Below are 19,416 nucleotides of genomic sequence, written 5' to 3' on the forward strand. Positions count from 1 at the left end.
GCTACAATGAACACTGTGGTACATGACTCTTTTTGAATTATAGTTTTCTCAGGGTATATGCCCAGTAGTGAGATTGCTGGGTCATATGGTAGGTCTATTTTTAGTATTTTAAGGAACCTCCATACTGTTCTCCATAGTGGCCGTATCAATTTACATTCCCACCAACGGTGCAAGAGGGTTCCCTTTTCTCCAAACCTTCTCCAGCATTTATTGTTTGTAGATTTTTTGATGATGGCCATTCTGACAGGTGTGAGGTTACCTCATTGTAGTTTTGATTTGCATTTCTCTAGTGATTAGTGACGTTGAGCATCCTTTCATGCGTTTGTTGGCAATCTGTATATCTTCTTTGGAGAAATGTCTACTTAGGTCTTCTGCCCATTTTTGGATTGGGTTGTTTGTTTTTTTGATATTGAGCTGCATGAACTGCTTGTATATTTTGGAGATTAATCCTTTGTCCATTGCTTCGTTTACAAATATTTTCTCCCATTCTGAGGGTTGTCTTTTCGTCTTATGGTTTTCTTTGCTATGCAAAAGCTTTTAAGTTTCATTAGGTCCCATTTGTTTATTTTTGGTTTTATATCCATTTCTCCAGGAGGTGGGTCAAAAAGGATCTTGCTGTGATTTATGTCATAGTGTTCTGCCTGTTTTCCTCCAAGAGTTTTATAGTGTCTGGCCTTAAATTTAGGTCTTTAATCCATTTGGAGTTTATTTTTGTGTAGGGTGTTGGGGAGTGTTCTAATTTCATTCCTTTACATGTAGCTGTCCAGTTTGCCCAGTACCACTTACTGAAGAGGCTGTCTTTTCTCCACTGTATATTCTTGCCTAATTTATCAAAGATAAGGTGACCGTATATGCATGGGTTTATCTCTGGGCTTTCTATCCTGTACCACTGATCTATATTTCTGTTTCTGTGCCAGTACCACGCTGTCTTGATTACTGTACCTTTGTAGTATAGTCTGAAGTCAGGGAACCTGATTGCTCCAGCTCCGTTTTTCTTTCTCAAGATTGATTTGGCTATTCGGGGTCTTTTGTGTTTCCATACAAACTGTGATATCTTTTGTTCTAGTTCTGTGAAAAATGCCATTGGTAGTTTGATAGGGATTGCACTGAATCTGTAGATTGCTTTGGGTAGTATACTCATTTCCACAATGTTGATTCTTCCAATCCAAGAACATGATATATCTCTCCACGTTTGTATCATTGTAATTTCTTTCATCAGTGTCTTACAATTTTCTGCATACAGGTCTTTTGTCTCCTTAGGTAAGTTTATTCCTAGGTATTTTATTCTTTTTGTTGCAATGGTAAATGGGAGCGTTTCCTTAATTTCTCTTTCCGATTTTTCATCATTACTGTATAGAAATGCAAGAGATTTCTGTGCATTAATTTTGTATCCTGCAACCTTACCAAATTCATTGATGAGTTCTAGTAGTTTTCTGGTGGCATCTTCAGGATTCTCCATGTATAGTATCATGCCATCTGCAAACAGTGACAGTTTTACTTCTTCTTTTCCAGTTTGGATTCCTTTTATTTCTTCTTCTTCTCTGATTGCTGTGGCTAAAACTTCCAAAACTATGTCGAATAATAGTGGTGAAAGTGGGCAACCTTGTCTTGTCTCTCATCTTACGGGAAATGGTTTCAGTTTTTCACCATTGAAAACGATGCTGGCTGTGGGTTTGTCACATATGGCCTTTATTATGCTGAGGTATGTTCCTGCTATGCCTACTTTCTGGAGAGTTTTCATCATAAATCGGTGTTGAATTTTGTCGAAAGCTTTCTCTGCATCTCTTGAGTTGATCATATGGTTTTTCTCCTTCAATTTGTTAATATGGTGTATCACATTGATTCATTTGTGTATATTGAAGAATCCTTGCATTCCTGGGATAAACCCCACTTGATCATGGTGTATGATCCTTTTAATGTGCTGTTGGATTCTGTTTGCTAGTATTTTGTTGAGGATTTTTGCATCTCTGTTCATCAGTGATATTGGCCCGCAGTTTTCTTTTTTTGTAACACCTTTGTCTGGTTTTGGTATCAGGGTGATGGTGGTCATGGTGGTAGAATGAGTTTGGGAGTGTTCCTCCCTCTGCTATATTTTGGAAGAGTTTGAGAAGGATAGGTGTTAGCTCTTCTCTAAATGTTTGACAGAATTCACCTGTGAAGCCATCTGGTCCTGGGCTTTTGTTTGCTGGAAGATTTTTAATCAGTTTCAATTTCAGTGCTTGTGATTGGTCTGTTTATATTTTCTATTTCTTCCTGGTTCAGTCTTGGCAGGTTGTGCATTTCTAAGAATTTGTCCATTTCTTCCAGGCTGTCCATTTTATTGGCATACAGTTGCTTGTAGTAATCTCTCATGATCTTTTGTATTTCTGCAGCGTCAGTTGTTACCTCTCCTTTTTCATTTCTAATTCTATTGATTTGAGTCTGCCTAATCAATTTTGTTTATCTTCTCAAAGAACCAGCCTTTAGATTTATTGATCTTTGCTACTGTTTCCTTCATTCCTTTTTCATTTATTTCTGATTTCATCTTTATGATTTCTTTCCTTCTGCTAACTTTAGGTTTTTTTTGTTCTTCTCTCTTAATTGCTTTAGGTGTGAGGTTAGGTTGTTTATTTGAGATGTTTTCTGTTTCTTAAGGTAGGGTTGTATTGCTATAAACTTCCCTTAGAACTGCTTTTGCTGCATCCCATAGGTTTTCGGTCGTTGTGTTTTCATTGTTATATGTTTCCAGGTATTTTTTGATTTCCTCTCTGATTTCTTCAGTGATCTCTTAGTTATTTAGTAGCATATTGTTTAGCCTCCATGTGTTTGTAATTTTTACAGTTTTCTTCCTGTAATTGATATCTAGTCTCATAGTGTTGTGGTCAGAAAAGATAACTGATATGATTTCAATTTTCTTAAAATTACCAAGGCGTGATTTGTGACCCAAGATATGATCTATCCTGGAGAATGTTCCATGAGCACTTGTGAAGAAAGTGTATTTTGTTGTTTTTGGATGGAATGTCCTATAAATATCAATTAAGTCCATCTTGTTTAATGTATCACTTAAAGCTTGTGTTTCCTTATTTATTTTCATTTTGGTTGATCTCTCCATTGGTGAAAGCGGGCGTTAAAGTCCACTACTATTACTGTGTTACTGTCGATTTTCCCTTTTATGTCTGTTAGCATTTGCCTTATGTATTGAGGTGCTCCTATGTTTGGGTACATAAATATTTACAATTGTTATATCATCTTCTTGGATTGATCCCTTGATCATTATGTAGTGTCCTTCTTTGTCTCTTCTAATAGTCTTTATTTTAAAGCCTATTGGGTCTGATATGAGAATTGCTACTCCAGCTTTCTTTTGATTTCCATTTGCATGGAATATCTTTTTCCATCCCCTCACTTTCAGTCTGTATGTGTTGCTAGGTCTGAAATGGGTCTCTTGTAGACATGATATATATGGGTGTTGTTTCTGTATCCATTCAGGCATTCTGTGTCTTTTGGTTGGAGCATTTAATCCATTTACATTTAAGGTAATTATTGATATGTATGTTCTTATTACCATTTTCTTAATTGTTTGGGGGTTCTTATTGTAGGTCTTTTCCTTCTCATGTTTCCTGCCTAGAGAAGCTCCTTTAGCATTTGTTGTAAAGGTGGTTTGGGGTGATGAATTCTCTTAGCTTTTGTTTGTCTGTAAAGGTTTTAATTTCTCAGTCAAATCTGAATGAGCTCCTTGCTGGGTAGAGTAATCTTGGTTGTAGGTTTTTCCCTTTCATCACTTTAAATATGTCCTGCCACTCCCTTCTGGCTTGCAGTTTCTGCTGAAAAATCAGCTGTTAACCTTATGGGGATTCCCTTGTATGTTATTTGCTGCTTTTCCTTTGCTGCTTTTAATATTTTTTCTTTGCATTTAATTTTTGATAGTTTGATTAATAGGTGTCTTGGCATGTTTCTCCTTGGATTTATCCTGTATGGGACTTTGTGCTTCCTGGACTATTTCCTTTCCCATATTAGGGAAGTTTTCAACTATAATCCCTTCAAATATTTTCTCACACCCTTTCTTTTTCTCTTCTTCTTCTGGGACCCCTATAATTCGAACGCTGGTGCATTTAATGTTGTCCCAGAGGTTTCTGAGACTGTCCTCAATTCTTTTCATTCTTTTTTCTTTATTCTGCTCTGTGGTAGTTATTTCAACTATTGTATCTTCCAGGTCACTTATCTGTTCTTTTGCCTCAGTTATTCTGCTACTGATTCCTTCTAGAGAATTTTTAATTTCATTTATTGTGTTGTTCATCATTGTTTGTTTGCTCTCTCGTTCTTTTAGGTCCTTGTTAAACGTTTCTTGTATGTTCTCCATTCTATTTCCAAGATTTTGGACCATCTTTACTATCATTACTCTGAATTCTTTTTCAGGTAGACTGCCTATTTCCTCTTCATTTGTTTGGTCTGGTGGGTTTTTACCTTGTTCCTTCATCTGCTGCTTATTTCTCTGTCTTCTCATTTTGCTTAACTTACTGTGTTTGGGGTCTCCTTTTTGCAGGCTGCAGGTTCGTAGTTCCCGTTGTTTTTGGTGTCTGCCCCCAGTGGCTAAGGTTGGTTCAGTGGGTTGTCTAGGCTTCCTCGTGGAGGGGACTGGTGCCTGTGTTCTGGTGGATAAGGGTGGATCTTGTCTTTCTGGTGGGCATGACCACATCCGGCGGTGTGTTTTGGGGTGTCTTTGAACTTATGATTTTAGGCAGCCACTCTGCTAATGGGTGGGGTTGTGTTCCTGTCTTGCTAGTTGTTTGGCATGGGGTGTCCAGCACTGGAGCTTGCTGGTTGTTGAGTGGAGCTGGGTCTTAGTGTTGAGACGGAGATCTCTGGGAATGCTCTTGCCGAATGATGTTACGTGGGGCCGGGAGGTCTCTGGTGGACCAATGTCCTGAACTCAGCTCTCCCACCTCAGAGGCTCAGGTCTGACACCCAGCCAGAGCATCAAGACCCTGTCAGCCACACAGCCAGGTACGTGGGGAGTTTCTTGCCTTTGGGAAGTCTGAGGTCTTCTGCCAGCGTTCAGTAGGTGTTCTGTTGGAGTTGTTCCACATGTAGATGTACTTTTGATGTATCTGTGGGGAGGACGGTGATCTCCACGTCTTACTCCTCCACTATCTTGAAGGTGTCTCCTCAGGAACACTTCTTTTTACCCAAAAATTATTATGCAGCTTCATCATTTATTTTCTACTCTTAAATATGAATTAATTTCCAATTTTTTCTAAAACCTTAACTCTATCATCAAAAACAGAGGTGTCCTGAAAACAGTACATAGCATGTATATTCAAAACTTTGCAAAACAAAAAACAAGAACACCACAGGTTGAGAAGGGAAGCCTAGAAGCCTCAAAATTGTTTTGAGGTAAAAGAAGGAATTAGCCCCTGCAAATATTTTAATTGAGAAAACATTCATGTCAGTGTGTGAATTCTTACACATCTGCTCAAAAATTCACAGTCACATGTACTGCATATGCCATAAAGATGTATTTAATTCAGCAGAAAAGTGAAAATGCCTCCAGTTTTACAAGCCTATGAACAGCCACTGACATAAACTCTGCCAACTATAAAACCCGGACAGCTTCGTGACTGGACGACTGGGCATGATGCTACTGCAGCAGTTTTCACTGTTCAAGACAAGGAAAGGAAACACGCACAGGATCCGTCTAAGTCAAGCTGGGAACACCAGCGTTCCATAAAAATAGCAAGTACTCAGAAAATACTTGGAAAACCGAATGAAAATAAGAGAAGAACGAAAAGGACAAAGAAGAAAGAAAAAATAAAGGAAGGAGGTGGGAGGCATTTCCAGAAATCAGAGGCACAAAAAGGAAACAGAGAAACAAAGGGACAAATGAGGACAGTGTGAAAGGCCTTAGAATTACCACTAAAGTAGGGTCTAACAGTCCATCTGGCTCACCCCGTTCCTCCCATTGCATAAGGTATTTCTTCAATGAAATTTTTAGGAAAGATCTCTTTTACACAAAGTATCCTGTTTGAGGTTTTCCTGGAAACATGCAGGAGGCACGCAGGCACTGAGCCAATGCAAGCTCACCTTTGCCGTGATCTGGAAGTCCTCGTGCTCCTTCAGCAGCTCCTGGGTGTGCTGGATACTCGAACCTGTGGAGGTGTGTGTGGAAAGGTAGAACTCCCCGCTGTCATGGATCCACTCCAAAGCCTAGAGACGGAAGGAATGGAAACAGGTTCACGGCTCAACGTCAGTGAAGCAAGTCCCAATACCTCAGTATCTCATTTAAACGCAAAGTCACACTCCCAGGCGCATCAAGAAACACTCCCTCAAAGAGAGATGAGCTTCTGAAACATGTATCTTAATTCCAAAATTAAAAGTTGACATTCTAGAAAACTGTAATCATGTCACTTAGGCATCAATGATAACAAGCTCAGGAGTTTCTTATAAGCATGAACCTAAAGGGCCATAAGAGTCCAGTGAATAGCCTCCCTCAAGAATACTGAGAAAGTGTGGGGAACGGGAAGTGTGAGACCCTCGCATTGCTGAACACCGAGACATTCGCGTCACAGGGACTTGACAGCCTTCCTGGGGTGATCTAACTTAAAACAGGAAAAGAAAGCAGATGCAAATTCCCAGCTTTCAAATGTACAATGTTAGCCGTTTCTTCCTATTCCTGCCTTCAGTGAGTCCTGAGGTGTGCACCCACTTCACTGGCCTTCTGGGGGCTCCTACAGAGCGTCATTATGCATAAAGATGCTCTGGGGAGATGCTGGCAGAAGTGGCTTAACCTCCCAGATGTAGGAGAGAGATGACCCCACCTGGGAAGAAGGGGGCCGGCAAGGTCCAGACTGCAACAGAAGGACACATTCTGACTCCTATTCTTTCATGGTTTTAGATGGAAGCCATTTTTTCCTTCTATGTGCATAGATCTGAAGTGAAATCTTACTTAAACATAAACATCTGAAAAAGCAACACTATGGAAAAGAAACATAAAAACATGGAAGCTTTCATGTCTGCCCTTCACAGTATCTTAGTCGTCCGCTGTGACTTTCTGGTCTTGGAACAGAAACATCACTGTCTCTATTAGATACTTCACAGCATTTATGGCATTTTAGAAGAAAAAAATGAAAAGGAAACCACGACCCAGATTACTTACCATGCAGCTTCCTGGCTGGGAATTTACTTTCGTTTTGCACAAGCATGGCTATCCCATCTCTGAAACAATGCTGCCACTGACAGTGCATCAAGGCAGAAAGCCATTTGGGTCAATTTATTCAAAGGTCCCTACTTCCTCCGTTCACACAGCGAATCGTGCCCAAGCGCCCTCTATGCAGGCAGGTGCTGAGGGGGGCGCTGGGGTGGGGGAGGCTTGGGCCCTGCCCTTGTGACCATGAGGGACCCGCAGGCTGAGAAGGGATGGGCTCAGGAGGAAAGGGGCCCTGCACAGGGGGAGGCTGGAGGTGAGGCTGGAGGGCGACAGGGGGCCCTCGGAGGCCGCAGGCCTTTGGACTTTGGTCTGGAAGTGAATGGGGCTGCCACATGGAAAAGGGACTGCAGTGGAGAGTGAGCGAGAGAAAAGCAACACCGGTTGGCAAACCGGTCCAGGGGGTTCATATGAGACACGGCTAGGCTGGTACCCGTGATGGCTCTGGGGGCGGAGGAGAGGGCAGATGTGCTGCATCAGGCCCCGATGAAGGGGTGAAGCTGGGAAGATGAGGGAAAGGCGGGAATCAGGTAAGATGAGGGCGGGGACACGGCGGACGGGGAGTCCCGGGTCCACTTCTGCTTTGGTTAAGGCCAAAGTGGAGAGATGCAAGGAGGGAGCTGGGGTTTCTACATCTGGAGACCAGAAATGGAGGTCAGGGCTGGGAGACACCAACAGTGAGAGCTAAGGAGAGAGGAAAGAGAAACAAGAACAAGCCCTGAACTGAAAGCCAACTTTCAGAGGCAGAGGTAAGGGAGAGGGGCACAGACAGCCCGGGAGGAGCAGCCCCGAGGCAGGAGGTGCCCAGAGCAGAGCAGGGGCTGCAAGTCACCTGCCACAGCCCACCCATAACTCGGTATTTACTGTGGGATTGTTGTTATCGTACAGCACAGAAGCCAACCCTACAGGGCTGTGGGGCTGACGGGCCATCATCTGTAACGGCAGAAACTGAATGATTTTATTTTTGGCATGCGAACTGGCTTTAGGAAAAAGCAACAGCATATTCCATTATTCTTCTCTGTCAAGGGCATTATTTACAATTTTGTTCTCTGTAGCTAAATGACTTCTTGTCTTTCAACAGAGAGATAAACAAAGACGTGAGAAAAGATTATGAAATAGTCTCTAATTAGAAATAAAATCAGGCCCCCATAAATCTGAAATACGGTTAGATTATCCTTAAATAAAATGTTAAGAAAATGGAATTTAAACATTAAAAAATACTACCGCTTGCCACCCCTGCTGGGAACGTGGTAACTGCATCTGGGAAAGCCAATCAAGACAAGGGAGAGGTCGGGTCAGGGTGCCAGGTTCAGGGACCATGAACTCCTGCTTACGCCCTGGGACACCGAGCTGCTCTGGGCAGCAGGCTGCCCAGTGAGAGACTGACATTTACCAAATTAAACAAAATATGTTCTCCAAGTGAGAAACCTGTGCTGAGGAAAATGTAATCTTTCTTGAGCTAAACGGATTTTATCAAATGCCTACGCTGCATCAGGCACGTGTCAGGTTTCCAGGTGGATCCAGAAGACAGAGCAGGTCACACGCGGTCACCAGGGACCGGCAGCCCTGAGGAGGCCCCGGGGACGTGGTGCATGTGAGGTGACTCGCGGGGGCTTCTGAGAACAAGCCTTCTCCCTCCCGCTCCCTCCTGACCCTCCGAATTCTGGACTAATGGGCACGGATTCCTAGGCTACTGTTAAGGCCAGAGAGAAGTGACAGGCATCTTCCTGTCTGAGTTACAGTCAGACAGACTTTACCCTAAAATGATCTCCACGACTGGCCATCGATCCCAGAATGACTTCCGGCAGGCGGGGGAGGGGAGGGGGACACTGCAAACGTACCCTCTTGAGGTCTCTCCCTTAGCCAAATGCGTGACCTTTTTTTGAGTATACTGAATTCTGAGAAATTCTGCCACATTTCTTACTTAATTTTAGCTCAGTTTATCCGAAGAACAAAATTTTGTCCTGAAGATATGAGTACGCCAACATGGAAAACTGCCCACCGTATTATCTTACAGTGACTTAAATCATCATGACCACGACTGCGCGCACTTCGCTGTCTTAACTGCGGGGTGAGGGCAGCTCGGCAGAGCTGAATGGCACACCCGCTGAGGCCAAAATCACCGAGTAACACACTTTTACGAGGCTGGGGGGTTTTCTGGCAACGAACGGTCAAGTAAAAGGCAAGGCTGTTTTGATGATCAGGCAGTGGTTTTCCATCTGCTGCCATGTCAGAAGCTGCCCGTCTGACGACGGAGGCCTGGGCGTGGGGAGGAGGGGGCAGGAGGGCTGTGTGATGGCTGACCTGCTTGGCGCTTCGCTCAAAGACCACGTACTGCTGGCACTGGTCCAGCCGCCGCTTCCTCATGGTCCAGTAATGCAACACCCTGTTCTCCCGCTGGAAGAGTTCATTCAAGATATCTGAGAGAATGAAGAGAAAGCCGCATGTTGGCGCTGGCCATCAAGCACAACACCCACAAAATCCCATTCATTCTTATTTAAAGACATTTTAACGCAAAGGCCGTGGTGAGCCAGAGTATAGTCACTGAGCCGCACGGCCTGCCTGCCTGGCTCCTTGACACGCCTGTCCAGACCTCTCCTCGTTCTCTTACTCCAGTTTACGCTTAGGACTGGCATCACCCGACACTCGAGTTGGCCTCTAATCCCTCAGGTCGGCTGGGTCAGTGGGGTAGCTACTGAGTCCCCTGCTGGGGCAATCTGACAATGGCTGGAAAAACACCAGTATTAGATGTTTTGTGCAAGACCATGAGAACCTTCCTGCGGAAGGAATTTAGTATACATCAAAAGATGTCAGATGAAACAGTGGAGTACTAGAAGAAAATGATGGGGGCTTTAAAAACAAAACCAAAAACATAAACCCTTAGGAGAGGGAAGGAAATGAAGTTGAGAAGCATGAAGCTAGAAAGGAAAAGTTAAAACAGCAATCGGATTACAAGAGAATTAAAAATCTCATAACCAAATAACCACCGCCATAAAAATAGGACACAAGTAAAAAGCCAGGAAAAACTATTGGCAACATAGAAGGTGGATCTAACTTACTTAACAGTCAACAGGAAAATATGAATAATCTGTTAGCAAAGCGAGCAAAGCATATAAACATGGAGGTCACGATTATATGAAATGAAATGTGGCCACTAAAAATACAGAAACGTTTCGTCTCACTCAAACAATGAGACCAGTTTACACCACTCCCTGGCAGGGACTACGCTGCCCAGGGCTAGAAGGGACAGAGGAAACCTGTGTGCCTGTATTATTGGGGGAGAAAAATGGAGCACAACCCCTGCAGAGGTCACCTGGTGACAGGTAACGACACTGAGTGGTGCGCACCCTTGAACCAGGAATTTATCTTTCAGATACGGTGCTGGCACAAGCTCTCGACACAATTTGTACACAGATGCACACACACTGAGGTGCTGTTCGGAAAAACTGGCAGCAACGTATGAGCCCATTGATTAGGGGTCAGATTAAATCAATTACAAAGTCGCCATACTGGACGTTAAAAGTAACAGAGCAGATCTCCAAATTCTGATATAGAATGAAATTATTACTAAGCGTAAGAAGAAAACTGCAGGGGAATATAGTCCCACTTCAAAAAAAAAATTAAAAAGCCAGATGGGTGAGTTGAAGCTACACGTTTGTATCTCTGCATATTTCCACTTATGTGCATAGAAGGAAGCACAAAAAGGTCTTCACAGTGGTTACCACTGGCAAAGGAATTTAGGTAATTTATATACATTTGTACACTTTAAACATTCTTTACACTGAGTCTGTTTTTACTCTAGAAGTTTACAAAGTAAACAGATAAAAAAAACTTCAGAAAAAGATTCCCTGCCTGAAATTGCAAATCAAATAAGTGGTACCTGGAATATAACTTTATTGGAAAACTTTAAAAATAATAACCTCTCCACAAATATTTACCGAGTTCCTCATAGGCTGAGTACTTTGTGAGAAACAGGAGCCTGCAGGCAGCATGTACCCGCCAGCTCACTGGTTGGTCCTGTTACATTATCTTTGCTCGACTGAAAAGTGAACTAGTTTAGTGAAGCAAATTAGCACTGAAATTTGAAGCCTGTCAAAAAATAAGCTACCACTTAAATGAAAGGAAAACGAGCGTAAGTCTTTTCTAGTCTCTTATTTCCGTAGCCTCTGCCTGGGGCAGGACTGAAGCTCAGGTGAGGATTAAAGCTGATAGAACAGGGCCTGAATACCGAGACTGTTTTCAACAATTCTCCTCATTTTCTGAGGACCCACTTCCATGTCATTTCAATTAAACTTGTAAAAAAATTTATGATTAAGTTTAAAATGATGTATCACCTGGATGCATTTTCACTGCAAAATATTCAATCAGAATTCTACAGCATAAAAATCATCAGTACCCTTAACTTCCACCCATGACAACCCTACTTACGCTTTAGTATAATTGTTCCCAGGTCTTTTTCTATGCATGCGTGTGTGCGTGCGTGCGTGTGTGTACGGTTTTGTACATTTTTAAACTCAAATGATACCCATCTATCTATATAACATTCTTTGGCAATTTGCTTTTATTCATAATGCTTTAAGTATATAAAACTGATACATTATGGCAATGAAATGGGTATATAATTTTTGTGATTTAAACTTTTAAAAGTATTTGGCCTGTAGCTAATTCTGGCTTTCATTTTTTCCCGATTTATATTTTCACTTACTTTTAACAAAACAGTCGATGCCAATAAATATCCTGAGCATGCTGCATTTTCTCCCTGTTTATATTCTTCAACTTTATTCAATAAATTGTCAAGCTATACATCTGTTTAATATTTTATTATTAAAATAAGATAACTTAGGAGAACTTTAATGATATGAAAAGGACATTCCAAATGAAGCCCTGGACCAAGATTTTAGAACACGTCTTGTCAAGCTCATCCGTCAGCTGACTCCTAGGTGTACTCACTTTTCACTTGTTGTTCAGGGGCTTTGATATGTGTCACCATTCCAGGCATGTTCACGCTGTTCCTGTGCAGGTATTTCAGGAAGACATCTGCATTCCTCCTAGCAAGCGTGCAAGCCTAAGAAATAATGCAGAGCAACGTGTTCATGTGACTCATACAGACATGCATCTTCAGTGTATATGGATGACATCACGTGGCTCTAACATAGGTCTTAATCTAAAGCATTCATCTGGCCAATCTGTGTCTGGAGAATACATAGGCTAAATCCTATTTCAACTTAAAAAAAATCTCTGTCTTGGAGCCCTTGCTCTGCTGAACCCAGCTGCTATGTTGAGAGCTGCCCCATGGTAAGGTCCAGGTGGCCAGACACTGAGGGTGACCCGTGGCCTGCAGCCTGAGAGGAAGTAAAGCCCTTCCCCAGTCGAGCCTTGAGGTGACCACATCCCTGACCAACAACTTGATCACAGTCTTGGGAGAAACCCTGAGTCAGAGGACCTGGCTAAGCTGCACCGGGATGTCTATAAAGGGCAGAGAGTAAATATTTTCAGCTCTCCGAGTCATGTGGGCTCCATCTCTCTGTTGCAACTACTCAACCTGCCCATTGTAGATGAAAGTGGCCTCGACTGATAAATGGGAGTGGCCAGGTTTAGCCCTCAGGGCTTAGCTTGCTAACCCTTGGTTTAAGCCATTGAATTGTGGGGTGGTTTGTTATTGTGGTAATAGAAAAATGATATTCCATGTTTGCAAACCGAATAAGTAATTTCATTCATGTATTTAAAAAAGTTTTATTTAAGAGAAAAGAGATATAAATATGAAATCAAAATGGTTCAGGAAAAAAATCCCTTAATTGTAATAGAATTGGAAATATCTTGCACATTTCCTAGCCCGGATCTGGAATCAATCTTTTTTTTAAGGAGCTCGGTCTCCTTCTTGTGGTAAATAGCACTGAAAGCCCACAGTGTGGGCACTAGGGATGCTCGTTATCATTGGGCTGGTCATCGTTCCTAGGCCTTTTCAGTAAATGGAGCTGCAACACCTTTTTTTTTTTTTTTTTTAAATTAAGAGAAAAATACATCATGAGTCTCTAATGATAAGATCGAAATAAGTTGTCATTCCAAACAGCAAGGAAGCCGTAAAGACTGCTAGGGTTACATCAAAAGGACATCTGAGCCAACCTGACCTGAAGGGGCTCCCACTAGTGGGACAAGTTGAATATAGAAAGATAAATGACTGTAACTGATTGAAACACACCAAATGTTAAAATCCACGATGATACTAAAAGAACAAATTAATCATATGCAGAGGCTGCTAGGGCAGCAGATCATTATTCTGAAAATCATAAACAAAGGGAAGGAATCAAGCATTTACCTCCCCCCCACCCTTTTTTTGGACAAACTCTATTTTAGCATAACCAAATAGCTGAGGAGGGAATAACTGCAGCTAATCAAGGCAGAAAGAATGATAGAATGCCACCATTTTGCAACTCCTAATGAAACAATATCACCACTGGCTACCAAACCCAGTGGGTGAAAGGCTGATGGGGAAGTACACAATGGATGACGTGGACTTACGACATCTGAAGCACTGAAAAGCCCTCATATCACAGAGACAGCCAGAGAAGCAGACCTGTGTGTGTCCTGGAGCAATGCCGTTGGAAGTACACAACACCACCCATCAGGTACCCTAAGTGTACCCCACACACTCACTTAAACCTGAACCGGGTCAAGGCCCTCAACACAACTAACAGAAATGAATCCGGGATGGTGCTAAATGACTCCACAGGATGCAATTACCAAATCCAGAATGAGGGAAATTCCACAGTATGAATAACTTATTTCTTCAATTAACAAATGCTAATAAAAGGGAGGGTGGGATTTAGACTGAAAGAGACTTAAGAGACATACCAATCAAATCAATGCATGGTCTTGTTTGGATTTTGATCAAGACCACGTATAAAAACACATTTATGGGACAATCAGAGAAATGTGAACACCATTGGATTTTATATAAAATAAGAGTTACTGTTAATTTTTCAGGTCCAATAATGGTATTGTGGTTGTAGAATGGTTTTAGAAAGGTAGAATTTAATGCTTAGATACACACAGAGGTCTTTATAAATAAAATGGTGTAATATCTAGAATTTAAAATAATCCAGTTAAGGTGGGCATATGCCCATATGTTGGTAATTATTGAAGCTGGGTGAGAAGTACATGGGGGTTCATTATCCTTTCTCTTAATTTCCATAAGCATTTTTAAACTTCCATAATAAGTTTAAAGATATCCAACACACCAAAGACATATCCTAGTTGAATGAAAGAATCTGACCAGGTCTGTGATTATTTTTGTTTTGTAATTTTACCTAAATATCTTTCTTAATTATATTAACTAAGTAGTATGTAATTTTGTTTTATACTAAATGGATTCCAGAGAAAGAGAGGCAATTGCAACGATTCCACCTCAAAACATCCCAGTAGTGGTGGACCTTTCCTAAACTTAAACAGCACCGACAAGCAGGGGTGGGGCTTTCAGGTCCTGTTTGGAATAGTTACAACTAATGACCCTGGGAAGCTCCAACTGTTTTCCCACCTTGATTTGCTTAAAAAGAAAATCTCTATGGTGGAAGCTCATAATAAGTTACCAGGTAAGAATTTTCAAAGAGTTACAATTTGTTCTCCCAGACTAAACAATAACTCTCTGTCAGCTCAGAGGATCACCTTCAGAAATGAAACAGAAACAGAAATGATTAAATGTGACAGGAAATGGTGTCAGAGAGGTCAGGATGCTGGAGCAAGGAGGAAAACTAAACCAAGTAACATGGAAAGTAAACACCACACCTAGTTTTCATAGGTCTGAGTGGCCACCAGCAGAACCTCAGGAGAACTTTTTCACAAGTGAAAGAATGCAACGTGGAAACATTCAAAGTCAATGTATCTAAACATTTTGACCACTTTTTAAAATTTAATTGTTGCAAAGCACACCAGTAACTCAGGTATGGACTCTATATACAAATGACAAAGCAGATTTGATAAGTGCCTCATTTAAAGCTTCTCAGAGTTAAAACTTTCAGCCAGGCCTTGAATGGGATTAAATTTCTCTTGCAGGAAACACTTCCTGAATAAGTACAGTATTAGTAACTGGTCCTGTGAACCACAAGGGGTGTTCCTGCTTTGTGTCCACTCTACACTGGGCTCACACGTGTTCTGAGACAGTCTTTATTCCTCAAGAGGCTGAATTTCCAAAGGAAGATTATTTTAAGCTCTAGGCATTTTTGTTCCCCCAAATCAATCTCTCTGCGTGTCTGTTCAGGATCACTTGGTATTGTGACTTCCACCCGATCTTTATGCACACAGCTTTCTATCTGGCTCTCTGTCTGTGGAAACTAGAAGGAGAGCACAAATGACAACTGAAACAAGAGTTTAAGATCTCCGATCAGCTGACTTATGGCTGAGGCAGGGTCACCGCGATCTCTCTCCAGGGCAGGGGCGCTGTGAGGCAGGCGGGGCCGGAGGAGTGGCCGCAGCTGCGGGACTGACAGTCCGGACGCCCCACCGGCTCAGGTGGACCCTCGGGGGGGCTGCGAACCCCGTCACTGAGGCACCACACCCGGAAGGCCGGCTCCGTACCTTCAGGAACGCTTCCTTCTGCTCAAGGTGCTTGCTGATCATTGGGGTGACGTGGTCCGTCTCGGAGTTGGGGCCCAGCTTGTCGGCCCCCCCACACCAGTCCTCCTCTCTCTTGTACTCCTGCTCCAGGCTCTCGAGGACACTGCAGACCTGCGGCAGGAGAGAATCCAGGCTCAGAGGGACCACTCGGCACCCACGGGATGACAAGTGCCGGCCCGAGGGCCGGGGCCGCCACCTGGCGTGCGGCCATGCAGGCTTTCAGAACAAGGCCAAAATACAAGGTGAATTTCCCTCCTCTCTCTGCCCTGTGTCAGGCCATCCATTTAAATGAGAGGAAAAGGGACATCTCCTCAGATCCTTTCCGACCTGCTCTTTTTTGATACGTAAGGGAAGCAAGAATAATCTTAATCCCATAATGCCGCTTTTCTCTGCTCGACTGGCCCAGGACTGACCGGCGAGGTAAGGACTGAGCCGTGCCGTGCAGCCAGGCTCAGCAGGCGGCAGCGGCGGGGAGCCCTACCTGCTCCGAGGTCTTGTAGAAGGCCACGGACGCGTTCACCAGCTTCAGCCGGTCCTCCATCTTGAGCATGAGCTGCTGCCAGTGCGAGGCCACCTTCTCGGCACAGTCCCGGATCATGTCCATGTCGTAGTGGTTGGCCTGCAGCATGGCTTCTGCCTTCTGCTGCACCTGCAGTGCGCTCTGGTGGGTCTTCTAAGGGGGGGAGAGAGCGGAAGGCTCTTCAGCGGGGGTGTCGCGCACTCACGGGGAAGGAGCGGGAAGGCCGCAGCTCTTCCGTCTGCTCGCTTTTACGGGAACGACTTCAGTTAACACTCACTAGGACGCTTCGAAAACCATAGCTGACAGGTTAGTTAAAAAAAAGCTTTTACGCCTGCCAACAACTATTTATATTTACCCAGGGAATGATAAAATGCCTTAGGACTTTCCAGAATGGGGTCTTGGTTGTGGACTTTCCAGCTTTTGAGAGATAGCAGGAAAAACCCTTAGCAGCCAATATTCTAAAAAAGCTGTTGAAACGTTCCAAGTTTATTATTCCTATTGATTCTTCTTATAATAGCGGCCAGGGGCTAATGAACAAGTGGAGAAAAAGGTGGCCTAAGTGAATGCTCTTTATTTCACTTTTACCTTAAACTCTGGACTCGAGTAAAAGGTTTTCAAAAACTACTGATTTAAAAAAAGAGAAAGAGAGAAACACAGTTAAAAGCTAAAAATGAGCCAACTGTGTTCTCTGGAGGACCATGCCAGACAATGAATCTATGAAGACAAACTGGCAAATCCGGTAACAACTCCTGCTCTCGTATCCTCACTAGAAGCTTCTGTGAGGGGCTGAGGTCAGGGTCCTCGGGGAAACCAGAGGGCCCGGCAGGGCAGCTGTCAGGGGGAAGCACATGGGTCTCTGTGGACACAGAGTTTTTTCTCTTTTTTTAAACAATGGCAAAATTTTGCATTTCACCTGAAGTGGTACTAATGGCCCCATAAAACACTGTACCCAGCGTAATCCTGTCCGTTACCCAGACGGTGAGGCGCATCAGTGATTTAATTACTAGAAGGCACTTGGCACAGGGTACGATTTTCACAAGATTCACCCAGAGTCTGGGCTTCAGGGAGAAGTGTTAGTGTCTGTCCACTGGCGCTGAATAGTTGAGAGTAAATTAATCTAGGGAAGACATTAATGGTAATTTCTTTGGTTTTCATCTCTGGCTGGGAATATGTACATAACTAGAGCAGGAAACAAGTTTTCTATAATCAAATGCTCTCTTTCCCTTGACTGTGCCTTGAGACCACCCGTCACAATCATTAACTCCTCCACCCTCCAAAAGTACTCTAAAATGAATTAATCCATATGCTGTGAGAGTGACTGGCCGAGCCATTTTGCTCAAGTCCCGGCACAGCACTGACCCCGTCAAGGCACAAAACCCTCTGGTGAGGGACGCTGCTTTTCCCCAGGGTCACAGGAGCTCTGTGCACAGCACTGTTTATGGGGGAAAGGGAACTGGTGATTGGCACCCGGTCCTCAAGAGCCACCCCAAGTGCCCTGATTTTTCAAGACCGCTTACACAGCAGCAACTGTGCCTATAACATCAGCAAAATGTGGAAAACCTCAGCTGAGACCCAGCTCGGGCTCCCTGGTGCCAAGATGTTCCCGACAGGTGAGGTGCATCCTGCCAGGGCCCTGACAGCAAGGGGACAGCAAGAGCCACCCCCGGCCTCTGGGACCCTTGCGGTAAGGTCGCCCTGGTGGGCATGGACAGCCTCCCATCACTGCAGTTGCCAGACTGCTTCCCCCTCTTGTAACGAACTGCAGGCTCGTAAGTGCAGCCGTTTGGGGTTCCACTAAACCCCCTTTGGCTCCCAGCGTCAGTGCCGTGTGAGGGGACTTAACAGGCTGGTCCTGAGGTTGGAGAGGCCGGGTTCCGAGGCCAGGCCGGGCGTCCGCACCTCGATGGCGTGCTGGAACTGTTCGTGCTCCCTCTGCAGCTGCTCTGCCTCCTGCAACGAGCTGGCCGTGATGAGCCCGGCGTTCAGCATTGACTCTCCGTTCCGGATCCAGCCCAGCACCTGAAACACGACACAGGGAACTCCATGCAGCAGCCCCTCTGGGGCATCCAGGCCATGGACCAGCAGTGACGCAGTCCGAGTGCACAGCGGTCGAGCTGCTCACTTAGCTGCGAAGCAGGGATTTCCTCGTGATCCTACTGGCAACAGCCTGCTACCCTTCCCTGGTATCTGATCGTTAAGTGCTGCATTTTAAAATTAATTCTGTCATGTTTAGTTTCAAGTGGGAGCTGGAAAAGGTGGAGGGTCCGGAGGATTGATCATCAGTCCACAGGTCAAAACAGACTGAGGGTCACATACGAGAAAACCTACAATTGCAAAGAATTCCCTGATACTCAAAAATATATATCTTTCACTCCTTTTAGGCCTCGTGGACGTGCAGAATTAGCAAAGTGCTCGATAAGGGAACTGTTTTGATGTCACTAATGTATTTTCCACTTTAGAGTCAGTGTTAAGACAGCACACTGACCCAAGGATGAATTTAGCTGTTGGCTAATGCTCAGGGCCACACCACCAGATTCTTAGCATCACAGAATGAGAAGTCAGTTCTGACCATGGAAGCCACAGGGATGTGGAAGGTCATTCTGGGTAATCATTTGTGGCAGAAACTGCTGGTTACTTAACCAGTACCTAGTTTCTTCATGTCCTTTACTCAGAAAATCCCAACTTGGGAAACAGCTTAAAATAAAACCAGTTCTCAGCTCCTATGACAGCTTGGTTGCAAATACGACACAATTCTAGCCACTGAGATCAAAGCAGGGGCTTCTGGGTCATTTGGGGAACACATTTCTTTTCTGATCCAGGTGCTGCCTCTTTCTTGATATGCTTCTCCCTTCCTGATACCTGGAATGTGGAGGTGATGGCTGGGGCTACAACAGCCATTTGGCAACCATTAAGCCCCTCCAATCAAACAAACAGATGCCTTTCTACACAATTACAAGAATCCCAGAAAGCCATACTTCTACGGTTTCCCTGCTCACATGATAAAATGTAACAGACATGCTAAACATACATATGCATGGAATCCCACTGGCACTGAGCCAAAAGCAATCTCTTCCAAATGTCCCATTTTTATTTTGCCATGCTGTCTGGG

General features: G+C 43.8%; 1 protein-coding gene across 11 annotated transcripts in view; it reads right to left on the reverse strand.

Annotated features, from left to right (window-relative positions):
* TRIO (trio Rho guanine nucleotide exchange factor) overlaps positions 1 to 19,416 on the reverse strand; it is a 372,523-nt gene that overhangs the window by 112,847 nt on the left and 240,260 nt on the right. For all 11 annotated transcript variants that reach the window (XM_004274483.3, XM_049708367.1, XM_049708366.1 and 8 more), the window contains exons 16-21: positions 18,207 to 18,326; positions 16,269 to 16,460; positions 15,749 to 15,898; positions 12,128 to 12,242; positions 9,482 to 9,597; positions 6,058 to 6,180 (exon numbers count right to left, since the gene is read on the reverse strand). In XM_004274483.3, the coding sequence (XP_004274531.2) occupies positions 6,058 to 6,180; positions 9,482 to 9,597; positions 12,128 to 12,242; positions 15,749 to 15,898; positions 16,269 to 16,460; positions 18,207 to 18,326 (816 nt within the window). The remainder of the gene's footprint in view (positions 1 to 6,057; positions 6,181 to 9,481; positions 9,598 to 12,127; positions 12,243 to 15,748; positions 15,899 to 16,268; positions 16,461 to 18,206; positions 18,327 to 19,416) is intronic.

This window comes from Orcinus orca, chromosome 3, assembly GCF_937001465.1.
Source record: "Orcinus orca chromosome 3, mOrcOrc1.1, whole genome shotgun sequence".
NCBI lineage: Eukaryota > Metazoa > Chordata > Mammalia > Artiodactyla > Delphinidae > Orcinus > Orcinus orca.